General features: G+C 42.7%; 1 protein-coding gene across 1 annotated transcript in view; it reads left to right on the top strand.

Annotated features, from left to right (window-relative positions):
• TIMD4 (T cell immunoglobulin and mucin domain containing 4) overlaps positions 1-16,931 on the top strand; it is a 31,027-nt gene extending 14,096 nt beyond the window's left edge. Inside the window, exons 6-9 of the mRNA XM_060146500.1 lie at positions 11,833-11,879; positions 13,346-13,439; positions 14,832-14,871; positions 15,811-16,931. Of these exons, the coding sequence (XP_060002483.1) occupies positions 11,833-11,879; positions 13,346-13,439; positions 14,832-14,871; positions 15,811-15,883 (254 nt within the window). The 3' untranslated portion in view covers positions 15,884-16,931. The remainder of the gene's footprint in view (positions 1-11,832; positions 11,880-13,345; positions 13,440-14,831; positions 14,872-15,810) is intronic.
• The last annotated feature ends 546 nt before the right edge of the window (positions 16,932-17,477 follow it).

Genomic DNA, 17,477 nt, shown 5'->3' with positions numbered 1-17,477 from the left:
TCCAGTCATGTTTTTGGAGTCGGGAATGGCATTTTCAGCTCTGTTTTAGGAAAAATTGCTCTGGCAAGAGTGTGGAAGATGTATTCGAGGGGAGTAAGCCTGGAGGCAGAGAGCCTCCTGCAATAACTCAGGCAAGAGGTGAGTGTCTCCACCAGGATGATGGCAGCAGTGACAGCAGCGAAGGGACAGAGTCAGAGCCATTTAGGACTTTGAACTGAGAGGACTTGGTGACTGGAGTAAGAAGGAAGGATGACTGATTCTCCGCACTTGGGAGATCAGCTCGATGTGATGGATTCACTGGTAGAGGAACCCCAGGAGGAAGAGTGAAATTTATTTGGGCGATCTTGACTTTGAAGTGCCCCTGGAAAATGTCTAACAGGCCGTTGGAAATGTGGGGCTGGGCGGACTTACGGATGCCTCGGTGGGGATTGGGTGTCTGATGATTGGCACCTCCTGTGATCCAAGAATCATTACTGTGCTGAATAAGGAGTTGCCCCTATACCAAAACTTTCATACGTACTATCTCATGAGGGAGAGTTCAGGCCTATCGATATAATATGACAGTTACTGAGTGCTTATTATAGGACAGGGCTGGGCTCCATGCTTTCAGTGCATTATCTCACCATGAGGCATCGGCCAGATCTGTGAGGAAGATTCTATTATTGCATTCGTTGTAAAGGAGAAGAAACAGGTTTGCAGAGGTTAAGACATTTGCCAGAGTTGGAACCCCAGATCTCTTTACTCTTGAAAATTAGCTCTTAAACACTTGATTCTATTGTCTCATTAGCAGAGGGCATCATTGAAGCTCCTGTGGTATCGTCTGAAGATATTGTGGGAGAGGAAGGGTGGGATGAAGGCAGACACCCCACCTCCTTACAGGAACGACTCCATTGGGAGAGGGTGTAGTAGAGGCAGAAAAGCTGGCCCAGGCGGCCAGTTAGAGAGACAGCAGAGGTAGGAAGTGGTCCAGGAGACAAAGATTATGGGATGTGTACTTAAATATGAGGGAATTCTAAATACCGGTCAGATGTGGCATCTAGATAGGTGGCTGTGAACTGTGGCAGGAGGACCGCTAAGCGAACAGGGTGAGCGTTGTGGATGGACACCCTGAAGTCCAATGCTGAACCATTGTGAGAGAATAAATGCTAGGCGTTCTTTCAAGGAGTTGGAGGGTGAATATTTAGAGGGGAGGCAGGGTAGAGGGAGGAGACTTGTACTGTTATAGGAGGAGGGGAGGCCATCAAAAATGGGAGAGGAAGGGTTTGGTCTAGAAATGGAGATAGGAGACAGGGGAGTTAGGTTGGCATCAATGAAGGTGGGAGAGCAATCAGATCTCATGCAGACCTCCCAGGGAGGTAGGAGATGACTGGGGAACCAAGACCTTGAACTCTGAGATCATCCAGTCTGTCTATGCCAGACCTGGCCATGGTCTGGAACCACAGAGAGCTTAGTCAAAGCGTAGATGGTCCTACTCTATCCAAGACTTGCAGAATGAGGACCTCTGGGGTGGGTCCAAGAAACTGAAGCCCAGCCCTAGCCCCAAGAAGGCATTTAGGAATTGCTGGTGTAGTCGACTCTCCTTATTCTACACGGAAGGAAACTGAAGCACAGAAGCACAAAAAAATTTCAAAGAGACGAGGAAGTAAGTCCTACGTAGGACTCTCTTCTGGGTCCCAAATCAGAGCTCTTTCCCCTGCGCTGCACTATTTCATTGAAGTCAAAGTTGAGTCCTGTCAGAACTTGACACTTCCTGGGTCCTCAGTTGATCAAGGGCATAAAGAACTTGTAGGAGAAGTTGCCCTTCTCAGTGCAAGTTCAGCAGAAGGAGCAGAGGAAGGCAGGGGAATGAAGCAAAGCTCATTTTCACTCACAAATGCCGTTGTTAGGAGGAAAGAAATTGGATGCAGTCGATTTCAAAGTCAACATCTTTCGCGAGGCAGTAGCCTGTTTGTTTTATCTTTCATGCCCAGTGCTGTTCGCAGGCTGGAATTAGTTGGTAGGCTGGCAGTCTGGGGATGAAGGAAAAGGACAAAAAGTGGATTCTTATGATGCTTCTCACAATAATCTTACATCCATCAACCGTACAAATGTTTTTTTTTTTTCCATTAAAGTTGGGATTGAATCTGTGTAATTCTAGCATCTAACAGCTCACCTTCAGAAAGGTCAACCAAATAAGACGAAAGAAAGTTGCCAGGCTTTAGGAGAGGCATGTCCATGGTAAGGTGGACAGCAAGTGAAAGTGAAGTAAGGTACCATCCACTGAAAATAGAACTCGGAGCTGGCCCTAAGATGGGTCCTCACTAACAGTTACCCAGGTGAGCTGGGTGACCGCTCTGCAGACCAAAATGTCCCTCGGACACCAAGTCAGGTGCTGGAGACATCTCCAGTTTCACAGGAGGGTAGGATCAATAGATAAACCTCAGTGAGCTCCGTGATGAGGTGAGGTAGCTGTTCTCCCCACTACGAACAAGTCAATGAATAAAGGTACCAATGCCCTTTGGCAAGAACCTACCCACACTTGTGGACTCTTGACTCCTGTGATGCCCAGAAGCAGAAGAGGGAAGCAGAAGTGAAATTTGGAATCAGACATCATTGCTCTACCATTTACTAGCAATCAGCACCAGCTTTGCAGCCTTGGGCAAGACACGAGACCTCTCTGGGCTTCAGTTTCCTCCCCTCTCAATAATTCCGCCCAAGTTTATTTACCTCATAGATTCATTTTGAAGTTCAAATGTGATAATAAATGTGAAAGTACTCTGTGCATTTTTAGCTGCTTCCATTATGCTTAACATTGTCATCAGTAATAATAATTTTTAGAATGTCTTTTCAGAAACTGCACCCACCTAGGCAGTGGAGGGCTAGGATTCCATTCCAACGGGACCACTTCCCACTGTGCCATGAAATAGCATGGTCATGCACCCTCCAGCACTGATCTTTTCAGAGCAAGTGTATGTGAGCTCTTGCTACACTTCCCAAAGGCCATAGAGCCCAGAGGATAAGAGCTTGGGCTCTACAGATAGGTAATCCTGCCTCTGAGGTTTGCTCTCTCCCTTGCTAGCTATGTCACTTGAGCCAGTTGCCTGACATCTCTAGGCCACAGGACTCCTGCTGTGAGATGAGGACAGCAATGGTACCTAGTGCAGAATGCTCTGAGATCAAACATGGAAAACACTTTGCACTGTGCTGGGCATCGAGTAAGTGCTTGGTACATGGTGTCCATTTATTATTGTTGTTGTTGATAATCCAGAGGTTCTTTGTGAAATGTGCACCTTGCCCCCTCCCTCAATTAAAACGTAGGGATTGGCTGGTGTGTGCAAAGCAGTGCTAGGCATTGCCCCTCAGAGAGGAGTCCAGTGGGGAAGGATTAGGGATGAGGTCGTGTCTGTGCTTCACCGAGACGCGCAGAGATTGGCACGCGGGAGAAGTAGCCTGAGGTGGTGACTCTGAGCTCTCACAATGATGAGGACATTTGTGCTGCTGGGCATCCTTGGAGGCAGTGGAAGGCTGAGACACTGTTTAGAACTGGGTGACTCTCAAACAATGGTGTTCTGAGTCTCTGGTTTCGTTCTGTTACCTCACCTGTGTAAGACGTGCAGTCATCGCATCATTCCTCCCCCTTTATGAACCACTTTGGGTGCCAACACAATTTGCTCTCTGGTTCCTTTCAAAATTAAATGGACCCTACCCAATTTTGCTCTTGGGGCTAAGGAACACCTGATTCATGTATGTAATGCTCTCTTGATTGATTGATTGAAGTGCATCGTACTCTTTTTTTTAAAAAAAAAAAACCTTTTTTTTAATATATGATCCAATTATTTTTATTTAATTTTATTTGTTTATTTATTTTTGGCTGTGTTGGGTCTTCGTTTCTGTGCGTGGGCTTTCTCTAGTTGCGGCGAGCGGGGGCCACTCTTCATCACGGTGCGCGGGCCTCTCACTGTCACAGCCTCTCTCATTGCAGAGCACAGGCTCCAGATGCGCAGGCTCAGTAGTTGTGGCTCACGGGCCCAGTTGCTCTGCGGCATGTGGGATCTTCCCAGACCAGGGCTCGAACCCGTGTCCCCTGCATTGGCAGGCAGATTCTTAACCACTGCGCCACCAGGGAAGCCCCATCGTACTCTTTTTGATCGTTCCACATATCAAAAACATGCAGGGGTCTCCAAAATTTAAAGGAAGTATGTGAATTCAGTAAATGCCTGTTTCTATTTTCAAAAGGTATTTTGAAATTCCAGAACTGCGTTAGTGCTGCTAGGTGAGGTCAGGAAGTATGGGTCCTGGTCACTTCCTTTGTTACTTATTACTGTGAAACCTTGAGCAAATGAAACTGTCTCTCTAGATTTTAATTTTTCTCTTGATTAAAAAAAGGGCATCAGAGGAGATAATTTTGAATTCCTTTCAAATCTAAAACATTCAGACTTTTGGATCCTTTTGCTGTTCTTTGGATTTTTAAGACCATACCACAAGTAAGCCACAAGGGGACAGCATAAGCCGACTGCTACCTAGGAAAGGAAAGAAACTTCTCTGAAGGCTTGAAGTTCTGACTTTTAAAATTCTAGGTTGTGTTAAGATTGTATCATTGAATTGACTTATTTCAAAACTAAATTTGTTTTAGAAGTAGAGACCGATGAGTCCCAGTGTCTATGAATTCAGTGATGAGTCAACATATGTAATATGAGTTTTTAAATGTACCCACTGAGAAGATAGTGCTCTTATTTCCAGGTGATTTCTGGCATGAAACCCATTGGTTGGAGAGTTCACGTTTTCAAATAGGATTTTAATATGCTCTTTTTCTTTTCTCTCAGAGAGGTTACCATCATGATTTTTTGAGTCATTCCGAGTTGAGCTGAGTTCAAATTTCCTTTTATTGTCTGTGTTGCCCTGGATGAGTGATTTAAACTTTCAGCCTCAGTTTATACATCCGTAAAATGGGTTTTGTAAGCATTAAAGTGAAATAATTTACACGAAGTGCTCATCACTATGCCAGGCATGTGATAGATAGATAGAATCAGTAAACTGATTCTGAGAGGGAGGTTCTAGGAGTTTTGAAGCACATTTCTGTTAATGGGCTGGAAACGGGCAATATTCAAAACAGATTCTTAAAAGATTTTCTACCCTAAAAATTCAGTGCCATTCCAGAATTGCACAAAGCACATGGTTTTATCTGAGTAAGAGAATGAGGTCCAGTCCACTCCCTCATCACCCTAGGGTGTGAAGGTCTGAAGGTTTTCAAAATTGTACTCAGATAGAACACATTTAATTCCCTGACTCCATGGGCATTGTTTCTGCATGTAGACTCACTTACCAGTAGTCAGCAAACGTTTTCTGTGAAGGGCCAGATAATACATCTTCAGGCCTTACAAGCCGTGCTGTCTCTGTCATAGCTACTCAACCCTGCCCTAACACTGCAGGAGCAGCCAGAGATAACACACATGCAAATGGTGTCTCTAGGCTTCAATAACACTGTACTGATGGACAATGAAATATAACGTACCTGCAGTTTTTATGTGTTATGAGTTCTTCTGCTTCTTTTGATTTTTTCCCAACCATTTAAAAATCTAAAAAGGATTCTTGGCTCTGAGGCTGTGCAAAAACAGGCCAAGGCTGGATTTGGCCCCTAGGCTGTCATTTGCAGCCCTTGATCTATACCATCCAGATACTGGATGCGTTCCTTAGAAAGGGCAGATGTGAATTTATTTGGATAGGGTTGTTTTCCTGAGTGTACACTGAACATTGCCCCCTACCCTACTAGATGAGAAGTCCTCTGAAGGGAAAGATGGTGTTTTCATGCCGTACTGTTAACATTTAAACTTTAGTTTTCATGTTATGAAAGAAATAGATGCTCTTGTAAAATAAAAAGTTAAAACACTATAAAGTTGAAGTTCCTTGTATTCCAAACATTCCACCCAGCCCCCGCCCCAAATGATTGAGATGAAGAGATAATACTGTAACAGTTTGGGCTATATCCTCTCAGGTCATTTTTTGTTGTTAATAGCATAGTCACATCTATTATTATTTTTCATAAAAATGGTCAAATTGTTTACAAAATCATTCTCTCTATAGTCTTTTAAAACTTGCTTTAAAGTTCATTCAACATTTTTGTTCAACAAGTCTTTACTGCAAAGCTACTACGTGTCATGCATAGATTAGATTGAACTATATGAAATGGCTGATATTTAAACTAATTTTTAAAAACTTTCTATTTTGAAATAATTGTAGACTTCCACAAACTTGCAAAAATAGTACAGAGAGAGCTACACATTCCTCCAGCTTCCCTCGGTGGCAACATCTTACACTATTACCATACATTATCAAAATGAAGAAATTTACATCAGTACAATACAATTAACTAGACTACAAATTCTACTTGGATTTCACCAGTTTTTATACGCACTCATTATATTAAAAAAAAACCGTTTTTGACCTTTAAAAATGACTAATATATATATCCTGTTACATCATCATACCTCAGTACTCTTAGATCATGGGAGGTGCCTTTTTCTAATAGCACCACAAAACCCTTCTTTGGCTGTGGGTGAATGAGTTTCTAACAGCTATCTTCAAAGTTTCACTTAGAATGTCACTGTGGCCTTGCTTCAGAGAAATGACACACCCTTAACAGTTTGCCCTTGACTAAGTCATCCTGCAGAGTTTTCAGTAATTAACACATGATACACGGAATATTTTACAGTTAAAGTTTTCACATTTGAGAAAATTAGAAATCATACAAAAGTATTAATAAAAAAAATTGAATTGCCTACAATATTTCCACTCAAAGTCAGGTGTATTTACCCTGGATTTCTTTTTAGTTTCCTTTGGGGAACAAGAGGTATGCATGTGTTTGTATATATATTTTGAAGTATTTACATATTCATTCCCTACACTAAGTATAGCTTTATATCCTTAAAAAAATTACTATGTAATGATAATTTTCTCAGGTCATTCAAATACTTTGTAAAAAGTTATCCAGAGACATAAAGGTTAAAAAAGACATAGGCGATCAGTTGGTGAAATAGCAGCATTTTCAGATGAATAAACTGTGGCTCAGAGAGAGGAAATGTCTTGCCCAAGGTCACAGAGCCAGGAAGTCTGGGGGAAATACTTAGTGGTGGTAATGCATGAGGGAGGCCAACTGGCAGCCTCACTGTGCTCTGAGGTCTGGGGTTAATTTTTTACAGAAATTCCATTTTTCAGAGTACCAATGTATACCCAGAACTCAAGAGCCTAAAAGTAAACCAGCAAGCCAATTTACTAATTTACAGTGTGAACTCTAACTGCTAAGGGGTCCCTATTTTTTTTTTTTTTAATGTAAATACATTCTCACCTTGTAGGAAAATCTGATATTCATCAGAAGCATTGGTGAGTACGTGGACCTGGGAAAAGCATGGTTAATCTTAAGATTCTTTTGTTGTTGTTCTTGCAATTTAACTAATTTTTTTAAGATAGATACTACACCTGCATGACAAAACTACAAAGCGTACAAAAAACTTTTAAATAGAAAGTCAATCGGCCTTTCATCCCATGTGCCCATCCCCAGAGCCACTGTTGTCTTGGAGGCTAGTGTCTCTGTGTTAGTTTTCTGTTGCTGTTATTACAAATTACCTGAATGGTAGTGTCTTAAAATAGCACAGATTAATCTTATAGTTCTGGAGGTCAGAAGTCCTAAAATCAAGGGGTTGGTGGGGCTGTGTTCCTTCTGAATTGTCTGGGGGGGAATCAATTTCCTTGCCTTTTCCAGCGTTTGCGTGTCACTTGCTTTCTTTGGTTTTCAGCCCATTACCTCCATCTTTAAGTCAGCAACATAGGATCTTCAAATCTCTCTTTCTCTCTGGCCTCTTCTTCCATCCTCACCTATCCCAGCTTTGACATTTTGGCCTCCCTCTTATAAGGATCCTTGTGATTGCATTGGGCCACTGGGTAATGCAGGATAATCTTCCCATCTCAAGAGCCTTCACTTGTTCACATCGCAAAGTCCCTTTTGCCATACATATACATATCACAAATTCTGAAGATTAGACACAGACACCTTTGGGTTTCATTAATTTGTCTACCATAGTCTCCAAGTGACTCATTCTTCCTCTCCTGACCAGGCTAAAAATGTATTATTAGTGGTAAAACACTTATTGGTAATTTGTTCAAATACACCTCCATACTAACATGTACATGTTGGAATATATCCCTCCCGAATAAATGTTGCAAAGATTCAATTTAATTAAATGTAAACAGAAGCTCTCGTTTTCCCCACTCCCAGTGGATGGCCTTGCACAGTCAAGGTGGGCGCTGAGCCCTCTCTGGAGACCACGGCTCTGGACCATCACTTTTCTAGATTCAAAATGCAAATCATTATACCCATTTAGTCATCTTATATGTGCTCAGCACCCATTTCCTTTTTCTTTCTTAGGCTGGTTTCCTCCATGGAAGGCCACTCTCGTTCTTCATATGTCAATTTCCTTTAATACCTATATCTGTTTCCCAGGGCTGCGGTAACAATTATCACAAACAAGGTGGCTTAAAACGACAGAAAGTTATTCTCTCACAGTTCTGGAGGCTAGCAGTCTGAAATCCAGGTATCAGCACAGCCTTACTCTCTCTGAAGGCTCTAGAGGAGAATATTTCCTTGCCTCTTCCAGCTTCTGGTGCCGCAAGGATTCCTTAATTTATGGCAGCATCACTCTCATCTCTGCCTGCGTGTTCACATGACCTTCTCTGTGTGTGGCTCTGTGTGTCCTCTTCTCTTCCTGTAAAGGTACCGGCCATTGGATTTAGGGCCTATCCTAAATCTAGGATGATTTCATCTTAAGATCCTTAACTAATTACATCTGTAAAGACCCTATTTCTAAATAAGGTTGCAATCTGAGGTTCTACTTGGACATGATTTGCGGGGGGTGGGCGTGGGGACAATATTCAACCCACTACAATTCCTCTCTCACAGAATTGCTTTTCTTGCAAGTTCTGGGAGGCTCTGCCTCTGCCTGAACGTGCTCGTGGCAGCATTCAGGGCCTTGAGAATGTAATGGCCAACAGAACACAGAGGGCACGAAAACCAATAGCCTGGACTTGTCTAACTCCTATCCCCCAGCCGCAGGCATTGCTACTTTTCACAAGGAAGAAAAGCCAACCACCAATGTGTACTTCTTGTTGCTCTTTGGTGTATAACACTGCAGCCCTATGAGTACTTCCATTTGGGCTTCTGGCATTTTCAGAAGGGAGAAGGAGAAGAAGGAGAAGAAAAAGTCCTGTCTGGTATCACTCAGCAGTGTTTGTGTTTGCAAAATGTGTCTCCCTGTAGACACCTCCAATTTAAAATACAGATTAGCTCTGACAAAAATGACCCAGGCTGGCTTTTCTCTTTGATGGTTTCAATTTCAGGCTTACCCATCACAAATGATTTCAGCAGGATTTTGACAGAACAGGGTAGGAATTTTGAATACTTACATGCAGTTTCCAGCTCTAGGTGATAACAGCTGAGAGAAAAACAACATTAACTAAGTTGTAGGATATGAAAACATGCTGAATATCCCCCTCTGAGTTTTATGCTCCTAGGCATTCAACAAGTCACTTTCCCTGTAGAACAAATAAGCTGTCTCGTACCAAATTATGAACCTTACAAAACCTGTCACGTTTCTCCTTTTGCCTTGAGTGCAGAGAAGCTTGGGGGAAACAGCGATCAATTTCAATAATTATTACCCTATTTGTTACATTCGGGCCTCCTCTGTGTGTGGCTTTGTGTTCTGCTTCTACGGGAAGGTTTTATTGCACATACGACTTTGCATCCCTCCTGGACATTCTCCCCTGCCCTGGCCCCGGGACACTGCTCTCACTCGCTGCCCCCTGCCCTGTTTCTTCTTCCTTCTCCTCCACCTCCTCTCCCTACCTTTTTTTTTTTTTTTTTTGCGGTACGCGGGCCTCTCACTGTTGTGGCCCCTCCCGTTGCGGAGCACAGGCTCCGGATGCGCAGGCTCAGCGGCCATGGCTCATGGGACCAGGCGCTCCGCGGCATGTGGGATCTTCCCGGACCGGGGTCCAAACCCGTGTCCCCTGCATCGGCAGGCGAACTCTCAACAACTACACCACCAGCGAAGCCCCTCCTCTGCCTACCTTTTAAGTGCTAGGATTTCTCAGGGTTCCTGCTCCCCTGTTTCTCTGGACATGTAGCCCTTGGGTTTCTTATACACTCTGAGGTTTTTACCTGCTGCCTGGATCCTGATGTCTCCTAAATCAGTATCTCCAGCTCCAACCTTTTCCCGACTTTGATTCAGATTCAAATCAGTCAACTGCTTATTATGCAAATAGTGTTTGCAGTGTCCCTCTGGTAGGTTACACTCGGCGACTCTAAATCTGAGCTCCTTGCCTTTCACCCACTGCCTTGCTGCTGCTTCTCTTCCCAATCCTAGGGGACAGTTCAGGCAATGGCCCGCTTTCTCAAGGAGGAAACTTCGACTCAGCTCTTTCTCACCCCCCATTCAATGTCTGTATCCTCTTGATCTCCCTCCTAAGCATTTCTGGAATCTGTCTCTCTCCCTTCACGTCTAGCTCTGAATTTCAGACCTGGAATCAGGTAGATAGTAATCTCTTGGCTGTTCTCTTATCCTCCTAACTGGATCATAACCTGCTTGAAACGTTTCTGTGGTTTCCCACTGCTTACAGAACTAAAGGGAGACTTAGCAGCATGAAACAAAAGGCCTTCCGTGACTGGTTCCTGCCCATCTCCATGCCATCCCCTGCCACCCCCGACTTCTCATTTTACACCTGCACAGACGCTTGCCAGTTGCACGGGAACCATCCTGCTTCATGTTTCCGTAGCTTTGCTGATGTTCTACCTAAAATGCCTTTACCATCTTGCTTTGTTAATTGTTACACAACCTTAACTCAATTCAGGTGTTAACTCATTCAACAAACATTTATTGAGCACCAAGTGTGTGTCAGGCAGTGTTGGAGTCCCACTGTTGAGCGGGCACAGAGGGACAGTGTCTTCACGGAGCTTAATTCTGATAGCACTCACTGAACTACCATGGGGCTAAGTACCTCTCCCTCTGCCCACGCTCCCCAGCGGCCTGTCCATCCTGCATCCTTACCTTTGGCCCGTTAGGCTGAAATAAGCTTCTGGTCTCCCTCCTCTAGTGTACTGTAAATTTCATGAGGGTGGGACCATGCCATATTCATCTCTGCATTCTTGGTGCCCAGAACCGTGCTTAGTACTTGGTAGATTCTCATTTTGTTTCCCTTGTTGAACTCAGCTATCAGTTATAAATCCATGACTCCGTGTCTCAGCTTAAATTTCACATTTTCAAGGATGTGACCCTCTAGAACCGGTCAGCCATCCTTATGATGTACCTCTGACACCTTATACTATTTCTTCCCAGAATTTTGCACAATTGCTTTTTTACAACTATTTACATTACTTGTTTAAATTGGGTTTTCTGTACTAAGTTGTAAACTCCATCGAGAAGGTCGATGGTACAGCTAGAATAGTGCATGGCCTATAATAAATGCTTAATAAATATTTGTTGACTGATAGACTGACAGGTTTTCTTGCTGGAGAAAAGTCCTGAATGCATTACTGGGGCTTAAAGAAAATTTAGATTCAATTGCCTCCTGGCCTAATGCCTCACTCTACCCATCTATAAAATGGAGATGTTCCTGTGGGATAATACTGGACAGCAGATGAGCTTTAGATAAAAACATACCAGAACAAACGTGCATAAATAAATTACGCAAAAGAAGGAAAGTTGGGATTGAAAGATTAAACACATCAACTGAAGGCTCTATTTCAGGGTGTTGCATTTTATTCTCCCACAGGAAATATAAACATTATCTTCTCTTTCTCCTTCCCAGCATCTGAGACACCATTTCTTGTGCAAAATGGATTTGAATCAGAACAGGTAAAAATTTTTGTGAAGTATTTTGAAGTATATAACCTACAGTTTTAAAATCCACAATAACGTTTTGTGGAAATGGACTGGGAGAGCAGATCTATCTAAGGGCAAAATACATTGCAACTGTTAGGAAACAGTGAAGGAATTTGTAGACTTGTACTCTTGGCAGAAATAATGTTGATATCGTTACTTCTATATGTACAGACGCTTTGAAAAGAAAAAAGAAGTATAAACAAAAAACATTGAAATTATTTTGTGGTCCCTCTGCTGCCCCAGAATTAGTGACATTCTACAGAATCAACACCTGTCACCAGCGTTCCTCTTATTTTCTGAGCTTATCCTTCATTCATTTGTATTATTGTGAAAGTGATTCAAGCTGCTTCATGTAAAACCTTCAGGTAGTATAGACAACCTATAAGGGAAACGTGAAGGTCTCATTCATTCTTCCTTCTTCCCCTTCTCTCTCCTCAGAGAGAGATTATTGCCCTGCCTCTGCTGCCTTGTAAGAGAAGGGACAGGAAGCTGAGGGGATGGAGCCTGGCCTGGCCAATGGGAGATGGTGTAGCCCCCAGGGAACTAGATGCTGCCCGTAGAGCAGTGATTCTCAGACTGGTGTCAGGACCCCTTTATAGTCATAAAAATTAAAACTGAGAAGTTAAAAACAATATGAATTCATTTTAAAAAGTATAACAAACCCATTACATGTTAACATAAATAATACTTTATGAAAAATAACTACATTTTCCTGAATGAAAAAATATTAGGGAGAAAAGTGGCATTGGTTTACATTTTTGCGAGTCTCATTAATGTCTGGCTTAATAGGAGATAGAGGTTCTCGTATCTTGCATATTATGTTATCAGAGCACTGACACCTTCACATCACATGTCACATAACTGTAACCTCTGGCAAACTTCACTGTACGTCTCATGAAAGAATGACAGTAAAAATGGCAAATAATGTGTCCTGAAAATCATTTTGATCTCATGCGGGGGTCCCCTGGCTACACTTTGAGAACCACGACTGCAGAAAATTTGAAATTGAGTTCCACCTTCTCTTTCATCTTATTGCCTCTAGAAGTCTAAGTTAGCCAGGAAAAGAACTAACACACAGGTGTAGGTAGAGCTGAAAGGATTTAGGCGATGGCCGGTAAAGAGATCTGACAGTGGAGGGCACAGCTTACAGGACAGTTATTTTTTTAATCTTCACACCCCACAACCCAACTGCCTGGTGTTTAAGACTTAGGAAAATTTGAGGGAAGGGTCTCGGTAAAATGTTTCAGATTTTCCACTTTTTTTTTTTTTAAGTCTAATTCATAAGGCTGGCTTTGTTTTGATCTTGAGACACATTGGGCAAAAGGTGGTGAGCTGCAGTGAAGCTGCCGGTCACTGGATGGTGTGCTAGTGATGGGAAACTCACAGGAGGATGCTGTTCGGAAATGAGTGACCCAATCGCCTTCCCTGTGTCTCACCAGATAAAAATGACCAACAACTACAACCTGCTCATGATCATTGCTCCCTCCCTGGGATTTGTGCTGTTGGCATTGCTTCTGGCATATTTCCTTCGAGGTAAGGAGGGCAGGACCAGGTGGGATGAAGCCCTTCAGAGCTTTGGAAACTCCAGGGGGATCTGGGAGTGGATGGATTCTGCTTCCTGCCTGTTTTCCCCATTCCTTAGAGTCCCACTGCTATGATTGCCCTCATCATCCCCGTCAAGGAGGTTAGAGGTAAACTCATTCTCCCCAAGATGCTAAAGGCTTTGAGCATCATGCCCCTGATAGAGTTTACATTTTGGGAAAGAAAAGCACCTTTATTTATTGGACACTTATTCTGTGCCAGTCCTGATGCCATATTCTTGACATATCTAACTCATTTCATGCTCCTGACTGCCTTAAGTGGGAAGTACTATTCTTATCACTGTCTTGGGGTGGAGGAAACCCTGACCCAGCCTCTTCCTCTGGCTAGGAATGCCCCAGGAAGAGAGCCGTGAATCACCCCGGTCTTCTTATTTGTTCCCTTAAAGTAAAACTTCTTAACCTAGGGTCCACAGATGGACCTCGGGGGACCAGTGAATCCCTTAAAATCGTGTGGAAAAGCACTTGTACATTCATATCTGCATTTTTCAGAGGACAGGGTCCGTAGCTGTCATTAGATTCTTGAGCTGGTCCATGACCTTGTGGCTGCCCTCCCCTGCTTTCAAAAAAAAAAAAAGTTTTAAAACATTGCAAAAAGAAATCATGAACCGGGGTTTATAGTTTTCATGCCAAGTATAGGCACGTAGCACCTGGTCCTGTAAAAATGGGGAAACAATTGTTCTGTAGTCATTAACAGAAACTGGTAGTAAGTGAGGAGCTCTGACTAGTAGTAACCATCTCAGCCTGTTTGAGCAACAACAGGGAAACTCGTGTGTTTCCACATCTATCCCTAGTGAGCACTACAAAAGGAAATGTGGAGCTTAGTGGAAGTTTGTCATTAACCTTCATACAAAGGCATGTTACAGTTTGGGAAATTATGGGTACATGTCCTAAGGAAGTGTTTTAAAACCCAAGTGAGTACTTGAATTCAAATAACTCAAGAATAAAGCAGCTTAGGGAATTCCCTTGCCCTCCAGTCGCCCTCCTTTTCACTGCCGGGGCCTGGGTTCAATCCCTGGTCGGGGAACTAAGATTCCTCAAGCCTCATAGCCTGGCCAAAAACAAAACAACAACAAAAAAATAAGAATAAAGCAGCTTAACGCCATTGCCCACAATGTTGGAACAACCCTGTGATTGATGAGCAGTAACTAGGGGCCTAAAGAAGCAATCATCTGATCTGGGGAAAGGAGTGGCTTTCTCTACCAAATCCAGTTCCTAAGTTCCCACCTTTGGGCCACCTCTGCTCTTCACAATGTTGCTCTGTCCTTCCCCCAGCATTTCACATAAGCACAGCTACTCTGCTTCTAACCTGGCCTTGTCTTTTCAGGGAAAGTCATGAAAACCAATTGTGTCCAGAAACACACCAGGTAATTCATCTTGCATGACTGACTGTTGTAATGATTGTATAAGCTGTTACAAATGATTAGATACTACTCAGTGGTTTAATGACTTGTGTTTGTATTCAGATTAAATACACGGTTGGAGAAATGTGGCATTAGAGGTGGAAAAGATGTGGGGGATTCAGCTCACGTTAACCTCTGTCTTGGTTAACACTGTGATATTTGTCCAAAATGCAAATACAGTGGCAGGTTGCATTAACAGAAGTATGACATGCAAAAGAAAGAAGGTGATATGTCATTCTACCCATTAGTTGTTCCACTCTGGGTGACTCACTTTAAAAGGTCATTGTTAAACTGGAGTTCACTGAGAGGAGAGTTGGCAGTATGGAAAATGAAAAAACATGTATAGTATCATTCCTGGGATTTAATTCCTCTGGTAAGTTAGACCATGGGAGCAGTTTTTGTTTCGTTTTTTAAATAATTTGAAGAGTCTTTGGAAAGGGATTTTGGATATCTGTCCTGTTAAATAGCTTTTTGGTAAAGAAATGAAAAGATTTGGTGTAAACTGTGATGAAGACCTTGCTTTCACTTAATAATTGCATCAATACCACAATATCTATATTAACAAGTAAATATTAACAAGTAGGGAAACTAAAGGTTAGCAAGGTAACTTTTCAAAGTCATACTTGGAGATCCTCTTGGTAAATTTAGATCATGATTTTATACTTTGCTAATACAGAAACTTTAAATCCCCTTATTATAATAGATTGGCAAAAGCCCTTTATCCCCTGTGGCCTCAGTTTTCCCATCTGTGAAATGTGAGGCTTGGACTGGACTCTGGACTGGACTGGACTCTGAGCCCTTTTAACTCTAACAGCCCTTGATTAGGTGTTTTATAATCTACCAGCATCCATTCATTCCTGGTCTTGGTGTTTCTCATCATCAGCCTCTCTTCTCTCTTTACAGGCTAGACAGTGCTGGAGAAGGTAAAAATGTACTCGACGAAAGAGAAAATGAAGATGGTCTTTTCACACTCTAAAGTGCCCCTTTCTCTTAGGATTGAGGATGAGGATACGATGTGTGAATTATCAAAATAAGTCTTAGAATTTTTTTTTTTAAAAACCATCTGTTGCCTTGGTGTCACTGATCCAGTCTTGCCTTAGTTTCACAAGTGAAAGTTACCTTAGAGACCACACCTTCTCATGGTTTAATCTCTGTAGCATCACTGCTAAGTGATCTTCCACAGTATAATTGAACACCTTCAGTGATGGTGAACTCACTGTCACACCCAAGGAAGTCCATTCAATCTCAGGGCACTTCTGAGACTTAGAAATATTTAGAACAAAGTCTGTGTCCAGATAGCATCTGCCTGCTGGTCCTAGTTGAACTCGTGCTTACACAGAACAGGTCTAAACTCTCTTCTACCTGGTAGCAGTGCTCCAGATACTGAAAGGAGAACCTCATGTTTCTCTAAATTGCCTTGTTTCTGGAACATGATCTCTGGTCCCTTCCCTACCCTAGTTGCCTTTGCCTTGCATGCATTTGTATCTCTCCTTTTATGCCCAGCTTGAAGAATTCAGTGCCCCACTCTGGGTATGGTATGAGCATCCCTGTGTTATTGAATGTCGTCAATAACATATTGATGATATATTATGTATTGACTGTCATCAATAATGCAGGAAACGACATGGAATCACACCATCATTTTGACTCCCCTCTAAAATGTCTAGGTTTTCTATTATTTTCTGTTCACACCTGAGTATCTTTAGAGGTGACCATAGTGTCACATCTTAATTCTTGCTTGGGGAATTCAATGTTGGAAACAGCCAAGAGTTCATCAGAGTAAATTGTGGCGAATGACATGGATGTTCAAACAGGGCCGGCACATGGATGTGACAGTGAGTCGGTCCGGATCAGTTTCTCTAAATAAAGTTCATGGGAATTGACTCCTCAATAAGAATAGGTTTATTTAAACCTTCTTTGAGAGCTAGTAGCATGAGGAACCATGGGAGAGAAGTTAAAACAAGCAGTTGATGACTGAATGGAAAGAATGTGCACCTGAGTGAGAGGCCTCTGGTTGGGCAGAAATGTGGAGCGTCAGCCAGAGCTGAAAGAAATTTGTCTGAAATACTTCCTGGTATGTTTGGGGCAGTAACCGCCTTAATGAAATAAGTGCACAGTCTTTCCAGGTAACCATACTTTATATTTCGACTCCCTTGACTTTTAATTACTTTTAAGACAGGGGGAAAAAAGCAGTCTTATGACTTGACTGCTACAGCCTCTAGATTCCTCGAACAGTTAGTTCACACGGATCCAGCAGTTAATAAAAACATCCCCCTCTTACCTGAGCACTTGGAGAACTACCTGCCCAGGGCAGCATGCCTTCTGCCTCACTCTTTCGGTGCCGAGGTGAGTGGCAGGTTTGGACTAAGTGAAGGAAGGAAATAATTAGCAGAACGCTGGTTGCTTCTTTATTTAGCTTGACTTTCTCCTCTGTGCTAACTGAAAATACTGGAAATGACTTGACCAGCCTGTTACATTCAAATTTAGAAACTGGGGGTGGGTGGGTGTGGGGCAGTAGAGACAGGTGCAGGGCTCCAGTGTCCCCATCTGGAAAATGGAGTGGGACTAGG

This window comes from Lagenorhynchus albirostris, chromosome 3, assembly GCF_949774975.1.
Source record: "Lagenorhynchus albirostris chromosome 3, mLagAlb1.1, whole genome shotgun sequence".
NCBI classification, from domain to species: domain Eukaryota; kingdom Metazoa; phylum Chordata; class Mammalia; order Artiodactyla; family Delphinidae; genus Lagenorhynchus; species Lagenorhynchus albirostris.
This window is presented reverse-complemented; position numbering and strand designations above follow the sequence as displayed.